Genomic DNA, 27,585 nt, shown 5'->3' with positions numbered 1-27,585 from the left:
AGGAACAGGAAAAAAGCCTGACAATTTTACTGGCAATTTCCCCTTCATATTAGTCACTTCAATAACCCTTGCTTCACTGGTAGAAATGAAACTGGACTCAGAGTACCAGGAAATACTAAAATTGGGTATCAATTTCTCAGTCTTTCAAGACGGTGGATGTATTTGTTACTAAAGCCCTCAGTGGTCTACCTTCTACCTTTCTCAAAGAACATACTAGCTCAGGCCTTAGAACTCCAAGGGAATTCAGGTAAACTTCTCTTCTTATCACACAAGGCATGTAGGAACCTAGTTTAGCTTGTGGATCCACAGTTAGTACAAAGAATTAGAAGGATTTAGGAGGAAACAAAACCTGATAAAGGGGTTATGAGACAACAAATAACATTGGGAGTGTCCAATGATCTCTATTCTTTGTATGTAGCTTTGGAAAGGAAGTGGCACTTTGTTGTTAGGAGCCTATGATGACTCAGGCACAGAATTCCATAATCACACACTACCCTTCCACATTCATTTTTACAGTTTCAAACACAGGAAAACACAATTTATTTCCTAATCCTGGTTATCTTGCTCTGGAGACTAGAAGCCAGACAGATTATACCTCCCTTAAAAGCAAAAGCAACACCTGTTACAGGACAGAAACACTTTTTGTCACTGACTTCACCTGAAAGTGGAAGGACAGCAGTAGCTGAAAACACCTAAAACTGCTCACATTCCACTTGATTGCCACCCTCCTGTGCACCTCCCCCCTTCACCCATATCAAATGGGGTCTTGAAACAAATTAACATCACGTCCATGAGTAAAAGCACAGTACAATTAGAGAAATTTCAGACTCGCATTAAGGATTTAAAGCTCAGAGAAATAATATCAAAGACTGGCTAAGTCATGAGCTACTAAAGAGCCAGAGAAAAAAATTCTCCAACCAGATGGGTGTTTTCTTGCTGCTTATGGCGGTCAGACACAACCCTGAACCTCAAACACAAGCAAGCAGACGTATCCATCCTAGCACAGCCATGCACACGTACATTAAAAGAGAAATCATAATGCAAATACAAGAAACCAGAACAGAAGCACCAAATCTTACTCTCCTCAGTTACACAAGCTGTCAGAATTCCATGCCAGACTTTGTTCTAGGATAAACTCAAGAGGTCATCAGTGTAAAATTAAGAAGAATTCCTTCAAAATTAGTACAGCAGTACCATTCTAAGGAAAACAGAAGCTGACTGATATCATGGGATATTCTGTTCAGGTAAGGAAATCTGGTTCATAAGTAACAGAAGTCTAAACATGCATTGAAATCTTACAGTTAAAACAAGAAGCTGTTTTTAAAAATCTGTGAGTTTCCAAGTATGATTTTTTGAAAACGCTTGCAAGGAACAACGCTTCATAAAACTGACATACAGGACTTCTTCGAAAGCAAGGAAAACACTTACTGTGGTTGCATTTGCTGAGTTAACCCAACAGGAGGCTTCTGCTTGATTGTGAATGCCATCTGAGCCATGGGGCCAACCTTTGGAGGGATCTGCACCTTCTGAGAGAAGGTCTGCTGGGCAGCCTGCTGGGGGATGGGCCACGGGGGAACAACGGGGCTCCGGCCTCCAGTGGAAGATGTGTCTTGCACGACCGTATCCTCGCAGGAATTACCTTTGGTTCCTGGTTTACACACACAAAGCTGAGGTCGCAGGCACATCCCTCCATTTTGGCACGGCGGTGCACAGTTAGCTAAGAGAAGACATTTTAAAAAGTACCTGTGAAACACAGCATGAAGGAAAATGCAAACCCTCCCCACAATAAAAAACGGCATTAATTGCTAATGTTAACTGGAGTAGGAGAGAGCAACATTGCTAAGCTTCACAAAAGATTATATACAAGTTGATATAGCTTTGACTGATTTCTTGCACAACATGTGAACAACTCCAAAAGTAAAATGCTGGATCTAAAAAACCAGGAAATGCACTAGGTAAATTGAGAAATACAGCATTATTTCAAATCTTTCTCCTCTCTGCCCAGCATCCCTTCTCCTCATACTTTAAAAGCCCAAACTGCATCTGATGAAACAATATTACACAGATTTAGAATTTTACTACTGATCCAGGCTGGGATTTATTTTACTATTTTAAAATCAGACGCTGCATAGGTAGTTAGAATGAATCCCTACAGCCACATTATAGACCACTAAAATGATGCAGAGAAGCACGAAGTAATTCAACTCTTCCCCCTCTAAAACCCAAACAAATTCCCTGCAACAGCCCCACTGTAACACCACCAGACCTGAACTGCTGCTACAGACATTGCTACACCTCGGAAGAAACTGACAGATGCTTGTCATTATCCCGGATCAGCTTCTATAGATTCTTTGGAGCTTCTGTGCAAAGGGATCCGATTCTTTAAAATACAATTTGCCTTCAGAGAGGATTAATTACACTGCTTTGCATTGCTCTATCTAGTGACTACAGAGGGAGCCTGAAAAAGCAGCCTAGACTCAACACCCAGCTTGAAGACGTAGTGAATGCTGTATCAATTCCACTCTGAATGAACAAGAAACTTGGAGGAGCAGCAAAGCCCATCAAAAAAAATGGAGGGAGGAAAAAAACCAAAAGCAATTGCTGATATATATATACATATATACATAATACTTTAAAGACACATCTACCTTGAGGATTTATTTTGGATGCTAAAACTTGCATCATATAAAGATGGCAAAACAAATTAATTCTCTTATCTAAAGGAGACAATTTTACATTAAAAGATAGCAAAGAAAATAACTTCTTCATTAGTCACATTAAAGATTGTATACAATGAAGCATCATTAAGAAAAAAAAAACACTGCTGAGCCACTTTGTTCCTACAAACAAAGCAGATTTTAAAAAATCCTTTAACATCTACAAAATTATAGGTCATGTGACAATTTTTTTACTAGAATAGGTAAGATAATATCTTAAACTACAACATGGGATTCTGCACCATATTCAGATACATCCAACTTAACAATCATATTAATTAAAAAAAAAAAACCAACCAAACAAAAAAACCACCAAACAACAACAAAAAAATCAGTCCACAGCCCTGGTCCAAACAGAGTACTTGACACTTCAACCAAGTTCTAATACCTACTTCTACATATAAAAATAAATGCACAAGAATATATATGAATTAACTCATCAGGATGGCACTGTGCTAGCATGGAGGCCTAGTTTGTCCACTGGCAGATATATCATGTGTACCAACTGCATACAGCACCAGAACTGCCCAACAACTTAAACCTGAGTTTTGCATGGAGGTTTTCCACATACACTTTCCCCTCCACGTGAAACTTATCTTCTTTTCAATAACACTTAGCTAGGCTACCTTAACCACATATTATGCACATCCCTGGCAACAAAAAAGTAATCATTTGCTCACTTCTATTTGTTTATTTTTGAGACTCTGTCTTGTCTTTGACTCCTGGAAGACTAAAGACTATTTTCACTGTAAACGTGAGAAGGGATTTGCAACAAGCACATGCTGTAATAGATAAGCCAAGTCTTCCTTGTGCCGCATTTATAAAACTTAGATTTTGCTAGAAACAGTGAAAATTCATTTATATACACGTGACTAAAATAAATCATATCCTGGAAAATAAATTCAGGAGCCTAAAATTCTGATTAAATGTCCCTGGTTTTGCAGAGATTCTTAAGATCAGAAGAGTGACCCCATCACCTGGGTCATCTGTATGAAATGTGAAAAGATCACAGTAAAGAATTTGGGCCCAGTTGAGAGTGCTTCAGAAAAATATCTCAAAAAAAAAAAAAAAATCTTTAAAAAAAGCAAGACTTTCAAAAGTCCCATTTTTACGTTAAGAAAGCATTCATGTATTTCTGGATATTTATGGACATATGCCTATTTCAACCTCTAGGTTTCTCAAGAAATTATTGAAAAACCAATGACTCAACACAGAAGTAAGCTAACAAGACCACAACCAAAAGTCACTATGAAAAAATATCTACCCTGCTAGGACTCTGATCACTGCATATCTCCTCTCAAAAGTGAAGTAACAATGTATACATACACAAGAGACAACCCTGGAAAAACTGCAACTCTTTTTCCCGTAGTTAAGAACCAAAGTTGCACTTCAGAAGCCTACAAAAACTTGAGTTTCTACTTATCAAAGTGAAGGTTGCAGTGAATTTAAAACAATAAAGCTAAAACTAGAACCTGCTTTGAAATTACCTCATCTTTTTTGCCCACATAGACCTGAACATTCTAACTTGACTGACAGCAATGTAAACCCTGAAACACATTACACGTACATAAAGCAAATGCTCTGCAGGACCAACTGCATTACTCCAACTGGCCTTTAAAAGAAGACAACATCAGGAGATCCAGCATCTATGTTACAAAAGACCAGCAACAGGTTGAAAATGGCATCCATTAGATCTTCACAGCAATGAACCTTTTGACTGAAGTCCTTCATTAATGTTGCACAATAGAAGATCACAAAACTGGATAAAAGATCACGTTTTTAGGAAAGAATTAAAACAAACATTTTAATTGACATAATACAGCAGTTTAGTTTCTACAATGTCCAAGACAGCTGTAGTGCGCCAAATGAATGACCTAATTATTTTGTTTGAAGACAACAATAGTGGCCCATAAAACTGAAAACACCAGTATTTTCCATAAAGCTAAGCTTCCAAAAACTGAAGCATGGAAGTATTAAGTTCAAAACGGAAAAGCAGGCCAATATACTGCTGTTAAAGGCAATTGGCTTTGTCCTATTCAAAGGAGGTCATGACTGGAAATTCAAAATGGAGCTTGGCAAAAATGCAAATAATGAGACTAAGCTTAGCGGGTCAGATTAAAGATCCACTTAGTCCAGTGTTCCCCCTCTGTTACTAAGGTGGATGCTTAAGGACAGGGTGAGACACAATAAAAGTTTATACCACTACAGCTTTCAAGAATTAGAGGCTCAGCAACTTCCTAAGCAAGAGTGCTGGTTTTGCGCTTAATAAGTCTCAACAGTTTTTTCTGTCAGAGGTTGACTGATCTGCTCTTTGAGCCACTTCACTGCAACATCCAAAACTTGCTGTGCCATGGAAGTTAGCCACATTGAAAGGCCAGGACAGACAATATAACCAATCTTCCCTCACTTTCCAGAACTATGGTTTGCGGTGAGGTTGACCTTGGCTGGATGCCAGGTGCCCACTAAGCTGCTCTATCAGTCCCCAGCTAGACAGGAGAAAGAAAATAAGATCAAGAACAACTCAAAGGTTGAGATAAGGCAGTTTACTAAAGCAAAAATTTGTGGGCAAAAAAGTAAATAAAAAAAAAAAAAAAAAAAAAAAAAAAAGAAAGAAAAAACCCAACAGGTTTACGTTTACTTGCCATCAGCAAGTGATGTTCAGCCACTTCCCGGGAAGCAGGGCTTCAGCATGCCTAGGGGCTTGCACCAGAAGGGAAGCTCTGTAAACAACAAATGCCCCCTGTTTGTTCACCTTTCCTTAGCTTTTCTATCTGAGCTGATGGTATGGAATATCTCTGTGGTCACTTTGGGTCAGCTGTGCCAACTGTGTCCCCTCTCAGGATCTTGCCCACCCCCAGCCTATGGATGGGGGGAAGGAAATGTTGAGAGACATTGCTGGTGCTCTGCCAGCGCTGCTCAGCAGTAGCCAAAACCCTGGAGTGGTACCAACACCTTTCTGGGTACCAATTCAAAGTACAGCTCCAGCTCAGCCAGACCCAATACAGTGGGGAGGGAACAAGGATTCTTTGGGGTTGGTTTGTCTTTTAAGAACATTCAATCTGTATCTACTAAATATGAAGTCACAGTGACACATTTGCTTTGGAAGTACCTAAGTCACAAAAAGCCCAAAACTGTCCCAAAATGCTCAGCCTTTTTACGCATCTTTCCCTAACCAACTACTGCTCACCACTCTCAGGCAGACTACTATGGGGTTTGACAAATGCATCTCAGGCCTGGTATGGTTCTATCTGTGACATTCTTTCAGACAAGCAAGGGTAAAATAATATTACTGTGAGGTTTAAACACACTCCTTCCAAAACATCTTATGTTGGTTTGGGACTGATCTATACATACACACTTTTCAGTCCATGTGTTCATGTCATTACAGTTAATGTGTATATAAATATTTGCAGAACCAAGACCTAAAATAAAAGGTTTATAATAGTTTCAAAACACGTAAATATTTTAAAACTTTTACATATACAGAATGTAATTTGTTTTAATACATTCTAAATTAAGCATAATTTATTATCTGGAATCAGTAAATATAAAACATTATCATGTATGGAAGGAGTTTAGATAAAAATTTATTTTGTCCCTTCCAATGAATCAAAATACACGTCTTAAAAATGATTGTATTAAAGTAATATTAAACTAACGTTAATTATTGAATAAGATCATTACAAATCTCATTCCGATGCTAATCACTTATTTTAACTTCCTCAAAAGTAGCAACACATTTACAAGTTTATTACCCCGTGGAGAACAGAAATCCACAAAAAAATTATTTTTCAGTGAGAAATTCACAATAAACAAATTTAAATATCCCAAAAAGTTTCCTGTACCTAAGTTTCTAGCCTTTTAGCCTCAGCTCCACCTTTAAGTATTTCCTTTAACAAGCAACTGCTGTTGTTGGTTTGTACTTAAATGTCCACAAACCTTTTTCAATGTGATTCCTGAATTTCTAATACTTTGACACAATTACACTGCAACAGTGTTGTGAGTCTTATGCTATTGTGAATGCACTCATCCACCAGATTTCTTTCTTTTTCCGCACAAAATTTATCTTTTTTTCCTCATCTTGAGTGCACATAATAGTCCAGCACCAGTTTAAACAGAATGCACCAACTTGCAACAAATTTCATCACGGTACACATTGGCACAGCATAGATCAACAATACATGCCAGAGGGCAGATAATAGAAAATACAGCAGGTGGAGAGAGGATTTGAAGCGGAGAGCTGTTTCATATTCCAGCACAAAATGGTTGAGAAATGATGCCTGCATCACGTTTACAGAAAGGGAAAGACCAACACTAAGACATGGATACATCTGTGCTGAGGGTGGAGCTTTCAAGCTTCCTTACATGCAACATAGGAATACTGTTAAAGGCATAACGAATGCTGCCTTTTTTCATGGATGCAAGATTTTTATTCTTCAAGCACACAAGGAAACCAAACCAAAGCTCATCTTGGTTGAGTGCACATCCTAAACAAAAAGCTGTGATACAAAGGCACCTTTAACTCCTGCTGGGTTGAAAGACAGTGATGATCCCCGACAGATTCCAGAAGAAAAGCAGTGAAGTGCTTTCCTTGGAAGGCGACAAGCTGTGGGTTGTGAAAGGAAAGAGGCATATTCCACTTTCCCCTCAGAAAAACCTGAATATGGTGCATCCTGAAGGAGAGCAATGTTTTTTAGAATTTCCTGTTCTCCGAACCCCACTCAATTTTTCACTTTTACTCTGAATACTCTTACAAGTATTAAGTCATTGTCAGGACTGAGGATGCAACTGGAGTCTAGAAACCCAAACGATCACTGAAGCTGATGCTTTTCTGGGGAGCTAGTTCTCTATCCAAGCCTCTGACACCAAAGAGGTTTCAAAAACTGAAACGTTTACCAGAAATACATCTAATAATTCTAAACATTCATTGAGAATTGAGGAGAGAGGAATTTACAACCAAGGGTGATACAATCATGTTGTAAGACCATTCTATTAAAGAAAAAAAAAAGTTGAAATTACTTTCATATAAATCTAAGAAATTACATTCACTGCAGAAAACCTGTGTGACCTCTACACTACTAATGGAGGTAGTATTACAACCATCTGTGTCTTTCTACACAGGAACTTGTTTTTATCATAACTATATGGTCCTAAGGAATTCTTTCCCTAAATATACTTCAAATAAAAGCATGTGTTGGAATTCTTTGCTGTCCACTTCAAACCATCAGATTCATTCCCACACTGGCACGTAAACATGACGTCCAGGAAGGGAGGGAAACAAAAAACAATGCTTTTAGCATACATATTTCCTTTAAAACAAACACACAAAACAACAGTTTCTCTCTCAACCTAATGGCAACATAATGTACTTTACTAACATATTCTATGTATCTCCGTAGTATAATCTCTAAATGCCAAGACTTATCAGAATTGAATAGCAACTGCACTCAAATGCTTCAAAAGCTTAACTTCAGCAAAAGAATGCATTATTCTATCAGCAACAAGAATATAACACAGTGTTTGATACTTGGCATTTTCATTCATGTTTGTTTACTGGAGTTTATATAATATAAATAGTTAAGACTGTACAATCTGAGAGACATTTTAAAGTATTTAATTATAGGAAATCATAACTATGCATATTCTGACAATACAAACATTTCACATACTACAAATCCCTTTATCATTCCAGTGCCCACAAATAAAAATCGTTCACTAGAGAAAGCATTAAGCCAAGGAAACCAGCAGATTCACATGTTACACATTGTTTTTGCTGCTGGAGTGGTTAACACTCCAGTGTGCAAAACTTTTAATTCTCTTAATGTTCCTCAGTACAGTGCTTACTCATTTTGTTATAAAATACTTCATAATAAATATGCAGGAAACTGAACAAACTAAGACAAGCTCAGTAAAAAGGCAACTGGAAATAGTTAACTGGATGCAGGACAACTGAAGTGCTAGAAAAAAGAGAAAGACTAGAGAAAATACTATTAGTCACAACAGAGTAAGCAAAGCAGTAAGCACAGTAAAGTTTTTCCCCAAATTCCACCAGCTCTCAGTAAGAGTCCACAATTTGGTTGAGCTTCTCTGAAATTCCTAAACTACCATGCAGAGATAATAAAACCTGATCTCAATTATAAAAAAAAAAGGAAATTTTGCCATAGGACACAAAACTATTTTCTACATGGAGGGATTACCATCTGCACTTCACAATAAAAAGAACATGCCCAAACAGACCTATTTTTAGCCCTGTGTTTAAATGAACATCTTGCCTTACTAACATGTAAAATGCTTGTTCCCCCTCTGTGTGCAATCTTAAACGTGGAGAGATGCTGAAGATTTGCTTTCTTTCTCTAATCAATGCGCAGGATCTATTTTCTAGGAATAAATTAGGCTACACAAGTATTGCTGCTTTTAAAGGTGGAACAAAAAGCCAACTAAAGAAAGAAACCTCAAACCCACCCCAACATCAGTCTAACAACTAACATATCAGTTACAGAACATGGACTGACTTGATGACCTGAACCATCAATAATGTGTTAACACCCAGTACTCCAGAGTTTGAACAGGGAGACAGTTTAGGGAGGTGTGTGCCCCTCTTCAGCTCCCCTCCACAAATCCTATAGCTCCCAGGCAATTCAAGCTTGCTTTAAGGCAGGAGCAGTTGGCACAAGCAGCCCTTGGCGGTGAAGGCTGCACTCCTCTCAAGGCCTCACAGAGAGCAGAATCCGCGCCCCTCGCTACAGCCCTGCTTTTCCCGAGGCTGGGAGGCTCCCTGATCCCATACACAAAGGCACTCTGCAGGAAGGAAGGAGAGGGGAGCATGCCCCTTTCCAGCTCTTCCCTGTTCCATGCTCAGGAAGAGTGGGCTATAAGAAGAGGGGTGTAAGACTAGTACTGTGAGTATCAAAGGATCGCTTCTCTGTCAATACATCATTTTGCTCCTACACCCATGCAGAACCAGGCAGTGCACAACTGATGGACAAACCACAGCTTTCCCCGGCACACACACAGCTTTCTACTCTGCTTCCGAGTTACACACTGAAAACAAACTGCCAAAAAAGCGAAAGGGAGGGAAAAAAATAAAAGCAAAACACCTCTGTTTTCTGTATTCCTTCTGATTCTCTATTAAGAAGGGAAGCGTTCAGGACTTTCTATCCACCGTAGATTTACCACAACTTTACTGCAGGTCCTGCTTCTTTTGTTAACACTAACTGCTGCAATGAGCTGAACAAGTTCACTATCAATCTGTCATCTGCTCCAGTGTGAGAGCACAATGTCTTGACAAGTTTCTTTTAAGGTTCTCTTTTTTTTTTTTTATTCTGTCTGAATTCTACACACACTTGCAGTATTTGTACGAAACAGACTATGTACCATTATAAGCTTGTTTCCAGTGAAGTCCCCAGTGTCTCACAAAGAGAAGGCTGGGTAGGTTTCACTTCATACTAATTGTGGACTTAAGTTTCCTCCCCGAAATGAGCGAAGGGCACATGGCATAGCCATGTGTGCAGCAGGCAGCAGCTAACAGCTCCCCCATCCTCTCACAGCTCTTTTACAGCCCGGTCTCACAGGAGGGAGGCTGGCTGCCAACCATGGCCAGGAGACAGGCACTGTGCTCAAAGTCTGCAGTACTGCTCATTCAGATCAGTCTCTCCTGAAGCTGCCGCACCAATGCCGTACCTTAGAGAGGCTTGGTTTGTGTTGTGGGACCATCTTTAGGTGTGTGCACTCTATCTCTTTTAAGATGCAAAGAAAAAATACATCCAAATAATAAAAAGCTGAACTCAAAACATGGGCTCTCCAAGAATGCACCTAATGTATTTCAGCCTCATATTGGTGTTCATTCCACAAGACCAGACTACACCTTGTCCAAAATAAAACATCAAGTCCTGAAACACACATGCCCTGGGCCTCAAGTCATCAAACCCAAAGGATTTTGTCTATAGATCAGCTCCATGCTACTTGCTAATGTAGACAACAACCACAAGAATTTGGACTCTGTCGTTCCACCCCCTTCCAAGGGCAGTAAGTGAAAAATAAAGCTGAGTAGACTTACCACCAAGGCCTAACAAGAGCTTTCCCACTGCAAAAGCCGATTTCCTGTACATGAAATTCAAGTTTTATTTACATATTACAGCAGCAAGCACAGCAAAGGCAAAACCAAGCTTCTAAAGCTTTCAGTTTTTCAATTCTGCATGGTTTAAAAACCACATCAAAGGACAGATCAAAAAGGGCTAATGTATAGGTCAGTGACACGGGGTCAAAGTAGTTTGTCTCTTTAAGTCGCTGACATTAAATTTGATTTAGACATAATTTGAAGGAGACTGATACTGCTTTTACTGAGATGATGGTCTTAGAATGCGAAGAAAAAACATTTGAGGACAGTACGTTATAGTTAGGCTTTGTATATACAATGTAAATAAACAGAACTTGGTAAAACTCAAAGCCACAAAACTGATTAAGCAGAAGCCTCAGGAACCAGTTGTGACCAGAAAACCTCCAAGAAGCACAGCTGCAAACATTTGAAGTACTCAGTTCCAAGGATGAAAAGTACAGCTCTCCTGGATACCACCTCCTAAGAGCTGAACTGAAAACAGAAAAAAAGAGTAGATCCTGAGCAACCCATACTAAAACAATTAGCGATACAGAGTTTTGTATCTAAACGGGAGGTCATGTATGTTTCCAAGTTCCCAGGTCTGGATCCTTACCCTATTCCAGAAGGAGACCTAAGCATGCAACTTTTCCCTCAGCTTCCCCAAGAAATTCAGAAGCACAAGCTGGAAGCAGCTTAGGGCACGCTCCATCCAGGTGATCTGGAACCACCCGTCACACTGCCAAGTACCCATGTCCTGAAAGAGCCACAAAGCTGCAGCACGCTTACACACAGCCACAGTGAGAAGCACAGCTCTGGAAATTTAGGGAGGAGGGGGCTGCAATTGAACAGCAGCACACAAGCAGAGGCCAAGCAGATTCAGAAACTGATCAAAAGGGACCCCTCCTCAGGGCAAGTATTCACACAACTTTCTAGTCTCCTGCCTCTACAGCAGCAAGTATCTACTGTTGTGTATTTTCTTCCTCTGAAAAATAAATTAAACCTCTGTAATGTCTTCATTTAACATTGAGTCAGGCAGTCTTTTTTTTAAAGAGAATTAGCAAGATAATCTTTTAATACAGAGAAAAAGCCAACAGATTCCTTTCTTATTTTCTGACGTCCTTCCCAAGGTGCCCAAGCACAAGACAGACAGCTCATGATCAAACTCCTAGAATTCAGTCCAGTTCCAACACCAAAGTACTAGCCTATGCATGGAATACACGCATGCACACACGCAACACCTTCTAAACTAAGAAAGACTTGAGACCCTTTTAACCTTAATTGACAATGGTGGCATACCTGGGTTCTACAAAGACAGCAATTTGCTCTCCCTATAGGAAATTTACCCTATATGTGTTCCCGCAAAGTCCACTTCCTCGCCTCTTTGCCCTGTGAGCCTTTCTTACACCTTTGCAGTAAGGAACACATGCCATTAAAAACTGCTAGTTCTCCCCTTCCCAGTTTTTTTTTAACCATCCAGTTTACATTGAGAACACTCAAAAACAACCGCTATTAACACTTCAGACAAAACATATGATACATTTTACAAGGAGCTTACTACTACAACAAGGTGGTTCTGCCCATTTATCTTTTTAAGGTATCAGATTCTACACACAATAGGTAGTTTTCTCTTATGTTCCCAACATGAGAAGCAGCTCCTTGTACCATTAAGCAAACAAAACCAGAACAAACAGAAGAGCATATTATGTAGAAGTAGTTTTAACTAACACAAATTTAGTAGTAAGTAACAAAGTAGGAGACAACAAATTTCAACAGGATAAACATGCAGCTGGATGGTGGGAACTCCTGATTTCTGACACAGGCCTTCCTGACAGTTGTTATAACTTGTCCAAGACCACATTTAACCTATGGTTTAATTTCCATAAATGAAATAATAAAAGCCCCACACTCTAAGCTTTACTTGCCTTACAGACATGTTACAGAGCTAATTAATGTTTCTATAAAGCTCTGTTATGCAGCAAGTACTAACAAAACACGGTGTCTCCAGCCTTGGTGGTGTCTCATTACTGCACTTGCACAGATTATAACCCATGATAACTACGTCTGGAAGACAGTCCTTGTCCTAAACCCTTTCAACGTGCTTCTAACTTTCCAAGATGTTTATTGTTGTGGTTCAATTTTTCCCACCTTTGTCTTTACCCAAAGGTGGATGTTCGAAAATCTTCAAAAAGGTTGGTTTTGATTGTCAGGCATCAGACACCCAGCACAAAGCATTTCTGAATACTGTTTACACTGAGTGTTATCATTTCATCTTTTTAATTAGAATGATGCAGCTCTTCATAATTTAAGTCACTCTGAGTTTGAAAAAAGTTCTTAAAACTTTACAGTGTAAAACTGAAATATTAGTGACAGAGAGGGGAAATCCCTAAATTGGATATGGTAGGCACTCTCACACAGCTTACCGAAAGACAGAAGCTCACCTTCTGAGCACTGGGCTTCCAAGAGAACACGAACAAATGTAACACAAAAGGCAGCTCAGCTTCAGACTAAATTTTACATAAAAGAACTTGCAAAGTTCCCTTGCCTCCTCCATACAGATGCTGCCCTCTGACCCGCACAGAAACATTTCAAACGCCCCCCGCCGCTGCTGCTACTGAGGGAAAAGCAGTGTCACCGCTCCCAGCCAGACCGCCACCCGCCTGGACAGAAGTCACCCGAGGGAACGGCAACGACAGCCTCAGGCATGAGAAAACAGGGCAAGCAGACACCACCAAGCAAGGCAAAGGGAAGGGAAGGTAGCTTGGCTGCAAGGCCAGACCACTGCTCTTCACCCCCTCTTTCTGAGGGGTCCAGGCAGGCTTATTCACACAGGTGCAGCAGAGCAGAAACACATGCTGCTTGTTCCAGCCTGGGATTACACCTGAGCTAATAAACCTCGCTGACCAGAGCTGGCTCTCAGCACTCTGGTTCTGCAAGCACGATGCAGACAAATGGAAGTTGGCTCTGGAAAGAGCCAGTATAGCTCTGGGGTTTATTAACTCAGGCTTTGCACCATGCAAAAGAATAATATCTGACCCTAGAGACTAAATAGATTATTAAAGTGATACTGAGCCTGAACTAATAAACCCTGACAGAATCAAACTGATTTTGCATCTAGTCAGCTCAGGTGTGCCAGCACCTCTGGCACAGTTAATCCACTGCTGCAATAAGCCACTCAAAACCAACAGAGCCTGCTACCTGAATTTTAAACGCTCATTTATTTTTACAGGAAACAAAGGGGTTAACTGTTGTTCAGTTATAGATTTTTTTTTTTCTTCTGAAAGGAACATCAGGAGCTTCCAGAAAAGGTGGTATCTGGTTTTTATGACTGTGAGACTAATCTTCCGTAGCTGAATCTAGTCAATGCTATCGCATGGTTTGCCTAAGTTAGAAAACAGACAACTTGAGTACATTCAGTGCTTCCCTTGGCCTGCCAAGAGAGGGGTGAAACTGAGAAAATCCAAGCCAAGTGCATGATACCACTGCTAGGAGGAATTAGAGTAGCATCAGAGCAGGGAAAAAAAATACTTAATGCCAAGGAGTGCCTAATATCAAAGGCACAAAATGAGAAAATCCCCCCACCTTTCTTTCTTTTAATTCTATCTGTGCTACTCCATTCCTCCAGTTACTGTATGAGCTAACCAAGTAATTAATGGATTTAAATTAAATTCTACACTGACATCCCATAAAAATCCAACTGTCTGCCTTAGTCTTTACTGAAGACTCAAAAAAAAAAAAAAAAAAAGAATGACAGATTGTCAGAGAAGTGAAAAAGGCAAAACATAAAGGACAAAAAGCAAAGAAAATGACTTAATTTACAAACAAAAAAGATGCCTGGAAATGAAAGTTACTAGAAGACAGTGAAAAAGCCATTAAAAAAAAAACCAACAAAACCAAAACATTGTTTGAGTTATGTTCAAAATAGCGACAATAAAACCGGTTGACAATAGCACAGTTAAAATACATTTTTCACTTAATGTCTTGAAATTATTAAGAGATTTTTTTCATTTTGATTAGTCTTTAAGCTAAGGTAGGTGTTTATTAAGCTCTGCAGTTAGCCTCAAAATACCACTGTAAAATGAAGTAAAACATTCTAGTACTTGTAAGGTGCTGTGCAAAATGTGACTCACCTAATACAGCAGCATGCATTTGAAAATGTTCATTTAGAAGAGTATCTTAAATACATGTCTAAATTAGTGGAGAAATTGTGAAGTTGTGTCTTTAACTACTGTCATAACGTTTTTGCCTCTTAGCAACAGGTCCATGAAGATCAAAGGTACTTGACCCTAGTCAGGATTACAAAAGTGATTGCTCCCTATTGTGAAAAATCCCACACAAGGACAAAAGCCACTTGGCGGGGGAGAATCTTGAAAGCATTTCTTAGTCCAGCTCTCTCAGGGACAGTAATCTGTCTTGCTGAACTACAGCAATATTTGCCGATCTGCCCAATCTCACTGATACTTACAGGAGTTTCCTGAAGACATGCCATTCCAGTCTTTCCTGACCTCATGACATCACTCCAGTTTAGCCATTCGCAACCATTCAGAATCTTGCCTAAAGCAGCAGAAATTCTTCCGCTTTCCCATTAGAAAGAACAACTGGAGCATAGCGGGACTGACTCAAGCACTGTTATTTTATGCACATGTTTTGTGTTTCTGGTTATCCCACTAAAGGTACGTCAGTCTACAGGACCTTCACCAAACATGCTTCCTTCAGGTTGGTTCAGTGCTTCAAAAATTCCATGTGGTAAGTGCAGGATTGTTCCCGTGGGCTCCTGGTGAAGGGACAGTGTGGTAGATGGCGATTCCTTGCTCCCCACCTGTGCTCCTCTGGTAGATTCTCTACCTGTTAAGCCCCCCATTCTAAAAACTCCTAGAAACCAAGAACTGATGGGGAGGGGATGTTCACGCATCCAAAGCGTCCACAAAGCTCTCTCCAAAAATGGCGCTACCTGAGCTAAGAGACACCCACTATTTAACCTTTAGCAAAGGTGAAGGTTAGGAAGGAGGGATTTAAGGATGGACAGAGTGTTACATCTGTTCTGTGGGTTCTGTAGCTCAGCCAGTGCCTCTTTGATCCCAGCATCCGCCACCTCGCCAGGTGCCAGCGCGGCCCCTCGGATTCCCACCACATCTCCCACCACACGCCAGCCCCCGACCGCACTGCTACTCACGTTTGATGCACCGCTGGGAGCCCGTGGCCTTGCTCCAGCCGCGGCAGCACTGCCCCCCGCACACATTGACCCTGCGGGAACAGCAAACAAGGACCAGTGTCCGGCGGGGCAGTCCCGCTCCCCGAGCCGAGCCGGGCCGCGGGGCGGGCGCTGGGCCGGGGAGACAGCGGGCGGGAAGAACGAAAGCTCCCGACTGCACTCGACGCCTCACGCCGGGCGCGGGGCCCGCCGCGGACTCCCGGGATGGGGGGAGCTGGCCCCGAGCCCGGCCTCACGTGCCGCGGATGTTCGGCGGGCACCGGGGCCGGGCAGGTAACGCCGCGGTGCCGCCGGGACAGCCCCCCGCCCTCTATCCCCTCCCGAGGGGGCGACAGCGGCCGCGACGGGGATGCTGGCGGCGGCGGAGCGGGGGCCGTGCGGGACGGGAGGGCGCCTTACCCCGGCAGCGGCGGCGGCTGGTGCTTCTGGCGGAGCGGCAGGGCGGCGCTGCTGTTGCCGAGGGGGCCCGGCGGCGCCTTGAGCCGCGGGCTGAAGCGGGCCGGCTTGGCGAAGGAGGAGGCGTGAGCGGCGGAGTTGGGGTGGACCTGGCCGGCGGGGCCCAAGCGGAGCTGCAGGGCGGCGCTGCCCGGCTTGCTCATCCGCCGGGTCCGCTCCGGGGAGCCGCCGCCGTAGCGCGTGTTCAGCTGCACATTGAACGTGCGCTGCTGCTGCTGCTGCTGCTGCTCCCCCCCGAGGAGGGTCGGGCGCTGCTGCCGGCTGCCAGAGGAGCCCCCCCGGCCGGGCTGCAGGACGTACGTGATCCTCCTTAGCCTGCCCTTTTCGGAGGCTGCGAGCCCTGGTGACAAAAGTGCACAGGCAGCGAGGAGGAGGAGGAGGAAGCCCCATCCGATCCGACCCATTTCCACAGCGGGAGCCCCTGCGGCCGGCCAAGTTCGCGGAGCCGCGGCGCAAAGGTTTCCTCTCCGCCAAAGGACGCGTGTGTGTACGACCTGCGCCCGGGGCGCGGATCCCTCCTCCGCTCGCTGCCCCCCAACCTGCTCCGGGCGGAGGGGGGGGAGAAGGAAAAAAGCCTCAGGATCCTCCCGCCCGCCCCCCAGACTGTTAGGAAAGTTCAGCGAACACTTCGCCCCGCGGAGCAGGAAAACATCGTTGGAAGAAAGGAAGCGGCGGGTGCGAGCCGAGCTGCGAGCCGGAGCGGGAAGGGAGGAGGAGCAGCAGGGGAAGGGTGTTTGCTGGAGGGGGGTGGTCGCAATGGAGAGCAGATGTCTGGGTTGCCGGAGCTGCCAGGGGTCCGCGTGCGCGCGTAAGAAACGGCCCCCGAGCCGGCGCGGGCTGCCCCGAACCCCCTCTTTAAGAGAGTTTCTCCGCGAGTGAGCGTGTGCGGAGGGGAGGGGGCGGGCGGAGGGTGCCCCTGCCCCGGTGCCGGCCCCGCGCAGCCAATCTGGGCCGCCGTGACGTCAGGGGCGCTCCCGGCGCGGGGAGGGGGCCCGGCCGGGGCCAGGTGACCGCGGGCGGGGGCCCGGCTGCCGAGCCTGCGCCGCCGGGCCAGCCGCGCCAATACCTGCCCGAACCGCGGGGCGCCGGCTTGGGACCGCCGGGAAGCCGGCCCGCGCAGCTGCCCCAGCTGCTGGGACAGCGTACCTGCGCTTCGGCAACAGCTGAGCCCTGCTGTTCTGTTTTAATGAACGGGGGTGAGGCTTTAAGGCCCCCAAAGCGTACTGTACGTGCTTCGCTCTGTAGGCGGGAAGCCGATGATAGCACTTACACACGTTGTAGGTAAGCGCATTCGTCCGTCTCAGCCTGATGAGAGCCAGAAGTTGCTCTTAGCAGGATTAGAAGGACCGTATTCTTCCTTGTTTCTCTTTATGTTAGTAAGGCGGCATGTATTAGTAAAGAATGAAATACAAACCACAATTGTACGCTCGTAATTAATGTATAAGCAAAACTGCCCACGTTTTTCTCCGGTGTGCCTTAACCAATCTCACCCTTTAGCACCGTAAACAGAAAAAAAAAAAAAAAAAAAAAGTTCGCAAAATAACCCGAAGGTTGCATCTTTTAAAATACTCAAAGCTGATGTGCCCTAGTTCTTTCCAAGAAACTTCGTGGAGAATCAGTTTGCAAATCCAATAGCTTGGAATTCAGGTCCTCCTCCCAGGGTTCTCCTCTGCTCTTTTCCAAAGCTTTAAGGACACTGACCCCGGCTCCAAACTGACGAGGTTTTGCTCTTAAATGCTCTTGGCACAGCTACACAGCCGGCAAGGGGAGCAGGAGGGTTTTACATTCACTCGATTCTAGGCAAGAGCCAGTGTTAGGAGCACAACGGTCCCTTCCTCCTTAGTTCTCATCTATTTAAAACTGCTCAAAAATAAATAGATGTTTTAAATAGATGAGAGTTTGGAGCTTGCTGTAGTCACAGTGTAAGGGATCAGCATCAGTGTTAAAGGCTTCTGCTCCTGTGCCTCCAGTGGTCTGAATTGAAACCCAGTGTTTGAAAAGAAAATGCCACAAGCACTTGGGTATTCCAAATCCACAGTGGGTTAAATGAGAACGAAACTCTGTGGTGCTTCAGAGGAGAACTGAGATAAAGCCTAAAAGTTTCAGAGCCCCAGTTTGAAGTTAACTGGGAAGTCGACTGTGAGACCACTGCCCCTTCTCATAGCAAACGTACACATCTGTTGTCTTTTTAACTTGGAAAACATTCCCAGCAAGTGAACTGCTCAGCCTTCCAAAGGCTAATTTCTGTGAATCCCAGCTATGCTAAATGTTTTTACAGTATTTAGGGAACAGAAAAACACCTTGAAACCGGTGTGGGGAGGTGAGGACTGAGTAAGTGGAGAGAAAGTGACGTGGTACTCAGGATTGTTGCTCTGCACAAGGCCGCTGTCCTTCAGAAGTTTTCCAGAATGAGATCACAACTCCGTGTGTGGCTGGGTTTGTTGAACAGAGGGCAAAAACTGCATCATTCCACAGCAGAAGCCAGTTGCTTTTATGAAATGTGAGGTTTAAGTCATGTCAAGCAGGGGGCACGTGTAGTGTATTACAGGCTACTGTACAGCAAACGGTAAGGAATCTCAAGGGAAATATATCAACAAAGGTGGATGCCTTGCATAGAATCACTGAAGTATGAAAACATTCTTGAAAAAATATCTAGTATTATCTGAAATTCATTGCTAGAGATCAAGCTCACAACTCCTCACAAATTTACATGGCAGATCTGATTTTGTGGGGTTTTTTGTTTGGGTTTTTTTGGGGGGGTTGTTTGTTTTGTGGTTTTGTTTTGTTTTTCCCCTCTAGCAAGGAAATCCACACTTTTACATTTGTCTGCTATCTGGTTTTGCTTCCTCCCTCTCTGTGTCCCCCTCCTTCTTCTCCACAAGAAGGACGTTAGGGACCACCTTTGGCTGCAGTAATGCATCAGGTTGGCCACAGAAGTTTTAACAGCTAAAAGAGGACTTCAGTGAACCACCACTGCAGACTAAATCTCAGCTCAAAATTTCTTCACATGTAGAAGTTTCTGCTTCCAAAGGACAAAAAGTTCATTCAGCACAAAACAGCCACGTGCTGGCCTTTTAAAATCAAGCCAGATGACTACTAAAATTCTGAGGATTCTTTAGTAAATGGTGTCACTGCTTGTGGGAAACCCGCTGTGGCTGCCTCCCCAGCTCCCATGGAAAAGACACTGACTTGAGTTAGCAGTGACAAACAGGAATGAGTATCTCACACCACCTTTCAGGCACAGCCCTCTTTTGAAGAAGAATTGGATAAGCAGTTTGCACTGTTTCTGTTTTTGTCCCCTGTGGTTCGTGACTAAAGGGTGGACATAAGGAAACATAAAGTTCCTTAGTCCGTACACCACCCACCAGAGGGGCAGACCTCTGGATGCTCTGCTGTAAAGGTGAGGATGAGAAGGGCAGAACTGGCTGGAAGACTGGGAGCAGGACAGATGCAGGAGGCAGAACTGCTGCCCTGATGAGGTGGCAGGACTGCTTCAAGGTTTAAAGGCTTAATGGACAAGGGAGAAGCCAGTTTGAGAGTGTAAGTATCTACAAGAACCAAAGTAGCATTATTCAAACCAGAATAAAAGGAAGAACTAACTGCTGTATATGTTTTTGCTCAGCTCTCGTGACTGTGGGGTCAGTCCCATGAGTTGAATGAGGAAGAACATGAATGTCAAAGCTGGCAGCACTCAGACCTCCACCATTCTTCGCATCTAAGAGCTGTTGCCCTGTGTCTCGTGGAGCATGTGTTTGGTGCACAGGCTTGCACAGCAACGCAGGGACCTTTGCAGGACACTTCAGTGAAGATGCGCAGTTATGCTGAGGCTGATGTCACCTGAGTGTTGGAGTCCAGGGTTCATGGAAAATCCCTCAAACTGCCCTGGGGGGTCCGAGACCCTGGCTGGGACCCCAGGAAAGCATTGCCTTTGACCTTAGTCCATAGGAAAAACTTCCAACGCTTAGAGATGAACAAAAGTAACAAAGATTTGAAATAAATAGTAGTTTAGTTTGTCACAGGGTGAAAATTTGTACTTTTGGGGTTTTAGTATGGAGGTAGATGAGAGCAAGATGGAGGATTTTGGGCAGTGTCTCATCTTCTTCTACTCCATTTTCTGCTGTGACGGTGGCACGGAGACATTGGTAGAATGGGTTTGATGCAGAAATGGTGTGTTTAGAATAGGTAGCGATTATTGGCACAAAACTGTAAATACAGTACATTTTAAGAGTTAATTGGACTAGAAACATTTAAAAGACCTTGGAATTCTTTGGCTGGCATTCTTGCCAGCTGTGTTTTCCAACTTACTAAGCTAGGTGTTAGCAGCATGCAGACCTTGAGATTAAAAAACTGAATAAACATCTCTAAAGACCAGAAAGCTGCAAGCTCCATTCATCTTTTAACCCTGGTACAGGACTTTGTGTGTGAGAAGAAAACTTTCGCCTCCCACACCTGAGCACAGGTGACTGCTGAGGCAGCAATAAACATCACAGTGCCGCTGCATCTCCCTGTAACCTGATGTCCACATTAGCCAGGCAGCAAGCTGAATGATCAGCAGTGCCTGATGTTCAGCTACAGGGTCAGTAAATGGCCTTGGTGATCTCATAGATCCACCAGGCAGCAAGTCTTGGCTTGTAAGGAGAGTGGGGTTGGGAGCTCACATTTAACATTAGAGTTTGACAAGGATGAATGCTGTATTTAGCCTCAATTTTGGCTATTTAAGAAAACTTCTACAGTACTGTAGCTCCATTAGCTTCAGTAATATTACTTCAAACTTCTTTTGAGCTAAAGGAGGAAAAGCAGTCTATAATTTCTTGTAAGCTGAGAATCAGCTGGAGACCTGTATTTGCTCTTTTCCTCTTCTGTACTATACAATTATCTGAAAAAAAAAAAAAAGTCCTGTATTTTGCAGTCTAAATTACACCTTTAGCCATAGCTCAGTACAGGTAACCTGACTCTAATGTGGAGAGTATTTCTTTTGAACAAAAGCAAACAGCTTAGCCTAACTGTCATCAGAGTAGGAAAAAGAAGTAATTGGTGTTTATTACGTCACTACAGTATATAGCACGCATGACTCTAAATACATATGTGATTTGCAGAGTAAGACCGTGTAGATAAAAGGTATCATTTCTACACACTATTTTTCAAAGAAAACTGTACCTTCCAACCCTGATTGTTGTTTGTTCCTTCAAGCAGAAACTGCAATTAGTCTGCAGTTAGTACTAATATCCTGAGGCCTCAACTGTTCCTGAGTGTTACCACAGTATAAATATCACTATTAATGTTTCACAAAAGGACAAGTCCTGCTCAGTCTCTTTGTGTAGGCACTTAGCACTCACTTCCAAAGAACTCAGATAGCCAGACTAGGCTGGATGGATGTGTGAGATTTGAAGGAAACAGCTGAGCTTTGCTGTGCCCATTCACTACTGCTGACCTTCCTTGTGACTTGGCGATCTCTAATGACCATACTTGGCATGTCCCAGTAATTCCAGGCTCACGCTACATTAGCTGGGGTAACCAACCTTCTACTTCCCCCTTCTTGGATTTGCTGAATCTAAGATGCATGAATGTGCCTTCCAAGCACCTTCTCTGGAGGAACTCACCGTCTCCCAAGGCCTCTGCCCTGCCACTGCCATCAGGGCTCCGCTGTGCACACGGCCCAGGCGATAAATCCTGCCGGCTCTTCTGCCTGGAGTCACGTGGTCCTGAAGCAGACCAGCTTTTCAGGGCCAAGGAACCTTTCTGATGAGCTTGGTGCATGATGTGAATTTACATCTTGGAACAGTACAGATCCTGTGTGGCACTCAGTTTCTGAAGCAGACCGATTACCACGCAGATATTCCAGAGCCATTTGTCTGGATGGGAATAGAAAACAGAGTAATGATAGTGGGGGTAGGGATCATCATTCCCACACTGACTACTACCAAAAGAGATTGCAATAAGGACTTCTGTTTTTTCTTGCATTAAGTCACACTGAATGTTGGATCCATTTTGCAGAGGTCTGATGCCAGTCTGTCACCACTGACCACCACCATATCCAGCAAAATACACATTTAAGGCAAGTAGGAGTAGGCTTCTGTATAAGTTGCTGACAATAGCTGTAGTAAAAGAACTTGTGTGGATTTGTATAGTCTTGAATTCCATTTTACCAAACAAGCAGAAATCCCTTTTAGAATATTTGGCAGTTTCACAGTCGTACTCACATACGGAAAATAACCGATTCAGAAATACAAGATTTTTTCAAGATATGATAATCTCCATACTGTGCTGCCACAATTATTCTCCCCCTCAAGGAAATAAATATATCTTGTCTACAAAAAATCTGAATTATCTATAGAATTTTTTTATTACACTATTCCTTACAATTGTTTGTTTCTTTGTACACTGAACATAAATAAACTGCAAGGAAATTAGGTGGAAAGGACCACAAAAATAAGAAAATACATTAAATTATTTCACTTTACCTTAGGAGAAGACATGTTTAAACAAACATATTATTCACAAAAGCAAAGTAAATATTATAACTAATATTTGAAAACTCTCACAGCGTGGCTACGTCTTATGCCAAGAATACTAACCTCTAGAAAAATAAACTTCAGCAGTGGACCCTGATTTTTCAGTGTTGTACCATGTGCTGCTCAGACTCTTGGAAGGTGAAGGAAAAAGAGTTTGTGTAAAATAAAGCTGCTTCTGCCTTCAATTAGCATTGAAGAATGTCTTAAAGTTTTCATAATTGTACATAATCTAGGCAGACCAGCAAATCAGTGGAAACGGAAGTGAAGCAGAGAAGATTGGTATGAAACTATAGAAAGAGGAACCATGGCTGATGAGAACACCAGCCGTGATTACCCCTGCAGCAGCTGCTGAAGAACCTGAAAGGTAATGTTTTCACAGCCTTGTCTGTGTTTGATCTCCCTCTCTGACAGCTTTTGTATCTACTGTCCAGTTTAACCTTGCTTTGCATGTCACAGAGGCAGGAATCTGGCCCTGCTTGGCACCTGAGCTTGACTGTCAGGGTAAACAATTGTTTAAAGACCAGCTGGGCACACTTGAGCAGCAGATCCTGGCTCTCAGAATTAAAAAAGGGCAGAATACTACTTCTAATGATGCACTTGGAGCAGCTCCCAGCACACCAGTGTTAGAGGTTGGGAGTGAGTGTGTGTATAGGTTCTCTGTCTGCTGCTCTTTCAAGGTTTGTAGTAGAAGGTGACGGAATGAAAAGTACAAGCTTTCCCCCCCCATTTTTTTAAAGTAAGTAGGGAATAAAATGCTTGGCTTTCATTTCCATCACTTTTCCTCCAATAGCAAGACGTGTCTGCAGAGGTGTTTGTCAGTCTGCAGCGTGTCGGTGTTTTGCATCTCGATGCTTGAACGCTGCCCCTGGTCTGAGCAGGAGGACCTTTGAGGGTCCCCTCCACCCTTGATTACCATTTACATCTGTGATGAGGTGTGGCATCACGCCTAACAAGCAGCCTCAGGTGGAAAGAGGCACAGCTGCTGCCCATTTGGGGCAAGTCAGAAACCAGTTTCAAAAAACCGAGCCTGCAGGGTAATAATGTAGAGGACTTCCCGGTGCAGGCTGCAGGCGAGAAAGAGATCGAGGGCTGGAAGAGCTAGGGCGAGCCGGAAGGGATGAGCAGACCCCAGGAAAAGGCCGAACACCTGGGCTCACGGATGAAGCCAGGCACAATCTGAACTGATCTTGCCACCAGACAGGCTGTAACATAATAGTACTGTAGAGAGACACACCAGCCCACGCCTGCGCTCAGAAAATACAAATTCAGCCTGGCCCTCATAGCAAAGAGAAAACCACAGATTTTTATCCTCTCTTAACAGCTGTATTTAAAACAAGCCTCCAGAACAGTCAGATTGTTTCAAACCCGCCATCGGAATTCACCACGCTTCCCTGAAGCAGCAGCAGATGAAGCTGAGCAGTGGAGGGCTGGCGGTCCGTGCCCGGCACCGCGCTGCCGGCAGCACCCGCGGGGCAGCCCGGGCCTGTGCTCCCTCCTTCCCTCCCTCCCTCCCTCCTTCCTTCCCTCCTTCCTTCCCTCCCTCCCCCTCTCCCGTCCCGGCACGGCCCCCGCGTCCCGGCGGAGCAGCGCTGACGCCTCCCCGCCAGCCTCTAGCGCGCAAAAGCGGGCGGGACCCCAAGGTGCGCATCTGCGGGCCGGCTTGGGGAGCGCACAGGTCTGCAGGGCTGCACAGGACCGCATGCGGCACACGCGAGCAGCAAGCACAGCGTCTTTCAGATCTGCAGTCAGCATTCCTAGCGGGGAAAAGAAAAAAAAAAAGGTCTGAAGGATGTGGCTCGGTGCTGAATAGTCTATCTGTGAGTGAGATTCTCGAGTCACATGTAGGTGGGCTGTAAAGAGAAGAACCATTATCTGTCCGGAACAGGGTCATCCAGGAAAGTAGGCAATCGTAGCGTGAAGTTTCAGCTCATGCAGACTTTTTCTTCTTTTGCTCGTGTCGACTTTTAGCCAGCAGCACACAAAAAATTCAAATTATCTAGATTCAGAATCCTAGTGTTTTGTTCATATTAAAGTTTCAAAATTTCTAGGTGGGAAAAAACAAACAAACAAAAACAACAAAACCAAACAACCAACAACAACAACAACAACAACAAAAAAAAAACAAAACAAAAAAAAAAAAAAAACCAAAAAAAAAAAAAAACCACCAACCAAACAAACCCCCCCCCCCCACAAACCAGATTCCCATCCTTTTCTTCAAAAACAAGTGTTGCATTTTCAAGGACCACAGTTTTGACCTATCAGTGTTCATACAATCTTGAACTGAAAATAAGTAATCTGAAGACAAAAGGAATTATCTACAGAAGCACAGAAGCTTCTCATCTGTTCCTATTGATGTCCATCTCTGACCTAAAATCAAGTAGTACCTTTACTCCTTCAAAGCTGAACTAACCTGTGTTGCCCCTCGTTTTCTGTGGGGTTATAGCCATGGCTGACAAGGATCAGGATTCTGCGCCGGGACTGCAAGTTTGATGATTTCCAGAGTTGATTTAAAGGCAACAACAATTATGAAAATCAGAAATTATGACTGCCAAAAATTTAAATTGAGAGAAAGGCTCTCCAGTCAAGAAAACCTGAACGAAGACCATATGTAAGTCCTTAGCACTGACTAGCAAAAACAAGCAGTGGGTTTTTTGAGTGTTTGCCAGTTTCATGAAAGATACAATACATAATATTTTCAGGGTCTGCAGGAATCTCTAGTGATTCTTTACAGTTCAACTCATCAAGTACCGACATTTTCATTGTCAGGGTTTCAGTATTTAAAGCAGCGTTTCCATGCCAAAATCATACAGCTCTTCAGTCTTCCCTTGTCATCTATTATCAGGTATCTTTCAAAGACTAGAATAGATTTATACTAATTGATTTAGCTCTTCTCAAAGGTAGGGCTAATAAATTGAACTTTCACACCTGCTACCTTTCTTAGGCTTTCTTAGTCTTAAAATGAGGTGGGCTTTTTCTCTCTGAAAGAATTGAGGATTCATTTTTATTGCAGAGAGGACCTCAGTTACCTAACAATACAATTAGGTAGAAAAAAGTCTTTTTACAAATACTTATGCTGAACAAATCATTAACAAAAGCAGTTTCAGCATTTCCTCACAATTTGATGTAGGGTTTGTGAAGAGAAAAAAAAAAGAAAAGGGTGATCCATATTTATAACTCACCTATTAAAAGTGTTTGTTTTGACTCTGCATCCAAATCTCACCTTGTCTCTGTGATCTCCAACTTTTAAGGCAGCTGTACCTGGGGATTGAGTTCTGCCCTGCTCTGGAGAAACTGGGGAGTTTCCTTAATTCACACATCTTTTAGTTTGTTATTAAGAGCTCTATCATAAGCCAAGGCTGAATTTGCATTTAAACTAAACAAACTTCTTTAGCAAGTAATTTTCTTGAATATAACTCTTTCCAAATGTTTCCACAGCTAATTTTTTTTAAGGGCCCATAATGATGTCACCAGACAGGTAGCTTATTATTCACATTACAAATAAAAATCATAAAATAGTTTTGAGTGAATTCTCTAAGGATCATTTTGTGAAGGAGAATATGGATATCATAGTGTAGAAAGAGCTCCTACAGGTCCTCAAAGTAGGGAGAATTTCTTCTTTTTTGTTAAGTGTGCCTGCTGTAAATAAATGTTTGATGGTTTGTCTTGTGTATTGAATGAAAAAGAGTTAATGTGACCATCTAGTTAGGCACACATGTTGAATACTTCATTAGCTAGTTTTCATGGCTAAAACCCCCCATGCTTTAAAACAACTTTTTCTTCTCTGGCTGTGCAATAATCTTCAGTACATGTTAGCCTATATCATGAAAGCTTATCTTCTCAGCAAATGAGGCTTCAAGTTCTCTCTCACTGGTAAAGTACTTTAGCTCTATGCCAAGCTGGAAAACTTCACCCTCCCCCAGGGGTAAATAAAATCCCTATAAGCAAGAGTTCAAGTTGAGAAAGTTCTTCACTAGTTACTCTTTCCATGAGTCACACGCTTCTCTTCTGCAAAATCTGTCCAGCTCCTTGTCTCAGTGATATAAAATCAGCATAATCTAAATTACCCTTCATAGCTGAAAACAATACTAACCCCTAATACTAATGAAAATAAAACCTCTCTGCATTAACAACCCAAAATTTCTTCTCCTTTCCTTCTGTAGTTTTCTTCACTCTCTTATTCTTCTTGCCATTTTCCCTAGGTCTGGCTCTCTAATCAAAACAACAGGCTTACCTTCTCACATGGATTATTTCTAAAGCAGCCACTCATCTTCTTAATGTTTTTCAGTCAGGGAGATGCTCTTCTTTCCTTATACTTCCTGATCGTGTGTCCATCAGGAAATTGTGCTGTTGGCATGTGGTTGTTGCTCACAGCACTCCAGTGTACAAGGCTTAGACACAAACCAGCAGCAGTGTGGTGGAGGACACAGAACCTGGTTTCAAGGGCTAGCACTGCCTGCTAAAGTCCACTTCTAAATTGAATAAAGGCTCTTACATTGGTTCTTGTAATGCTCTGTGTGTACTGTCTGATTCTGTAATCAACTAGTCTTGCACAGTCTTAACAATTATATAAAACAATTGTTTCCACAGCGTAATTCC

General features: G+C 43.1%; 1 protein-coding gene across 12 annotated transcripts in view; it reads right to left on the bottom strand.

The window, feature by feature from the left end:
• Window positions 1-17,347, bottom strand: part of LTBP1 (latent transforming growth factor beta binding protein 1) — a 186,544-nt gene extending 169,197 nt beyond the window's left edge. For 11 of the 12 annotated variants that reach the window (XM_040058399.2, XM_040058401.2, XM_040058400.2 and 8 more), the window contains exons 1-3: window positions 16,421-17,347; window positions 15,983-16,053; window positions 1,429-1,717 (exon numbers count right to left, since the gene is read on the bottom strand). In XM_040058399.2, coding sequence (XP_039914333.1) covers window positions 1,429-1,717; window positions 15,983-16,053; window positions 16,421-16,881 — 821 coding nt within the window. In that variant the 5' untranslated portion in view covers window positions 16,882-17,347. Of the gene's footprint in view, window positions 1-1,428; window positions 1,718-13,250; window positions 13,340-15,982; window positions 16,054-16,420 lie in introns of those variants that run through there. The other variant, XM_040058409.2, reaches the window with a different exon arrangement.
• Between the last annotated feature and the right edge of the window lie 10,238 nt (window positions 17,348-27,585).

The sequence above is a fragment of the Hirundo rustica genome, chromosome 3, assembly GCF_015227805.2.
Source record: "Hirundo rustica isolate bHirRus1 chromosome 3, bHirRus1.pri.v3, whole genome shotgun sequence".
NCBI lineage: Eukaryota > Metazoa > Chordata > Aves > Passeriformes > Hirundinidae > Hirundo > Hirundo rustica.
The sequence above is the reverse complement of the archived record's forward strand: the minus strand, read 5'-3'. Positions and strand labels throughout refer to the sequence as shown.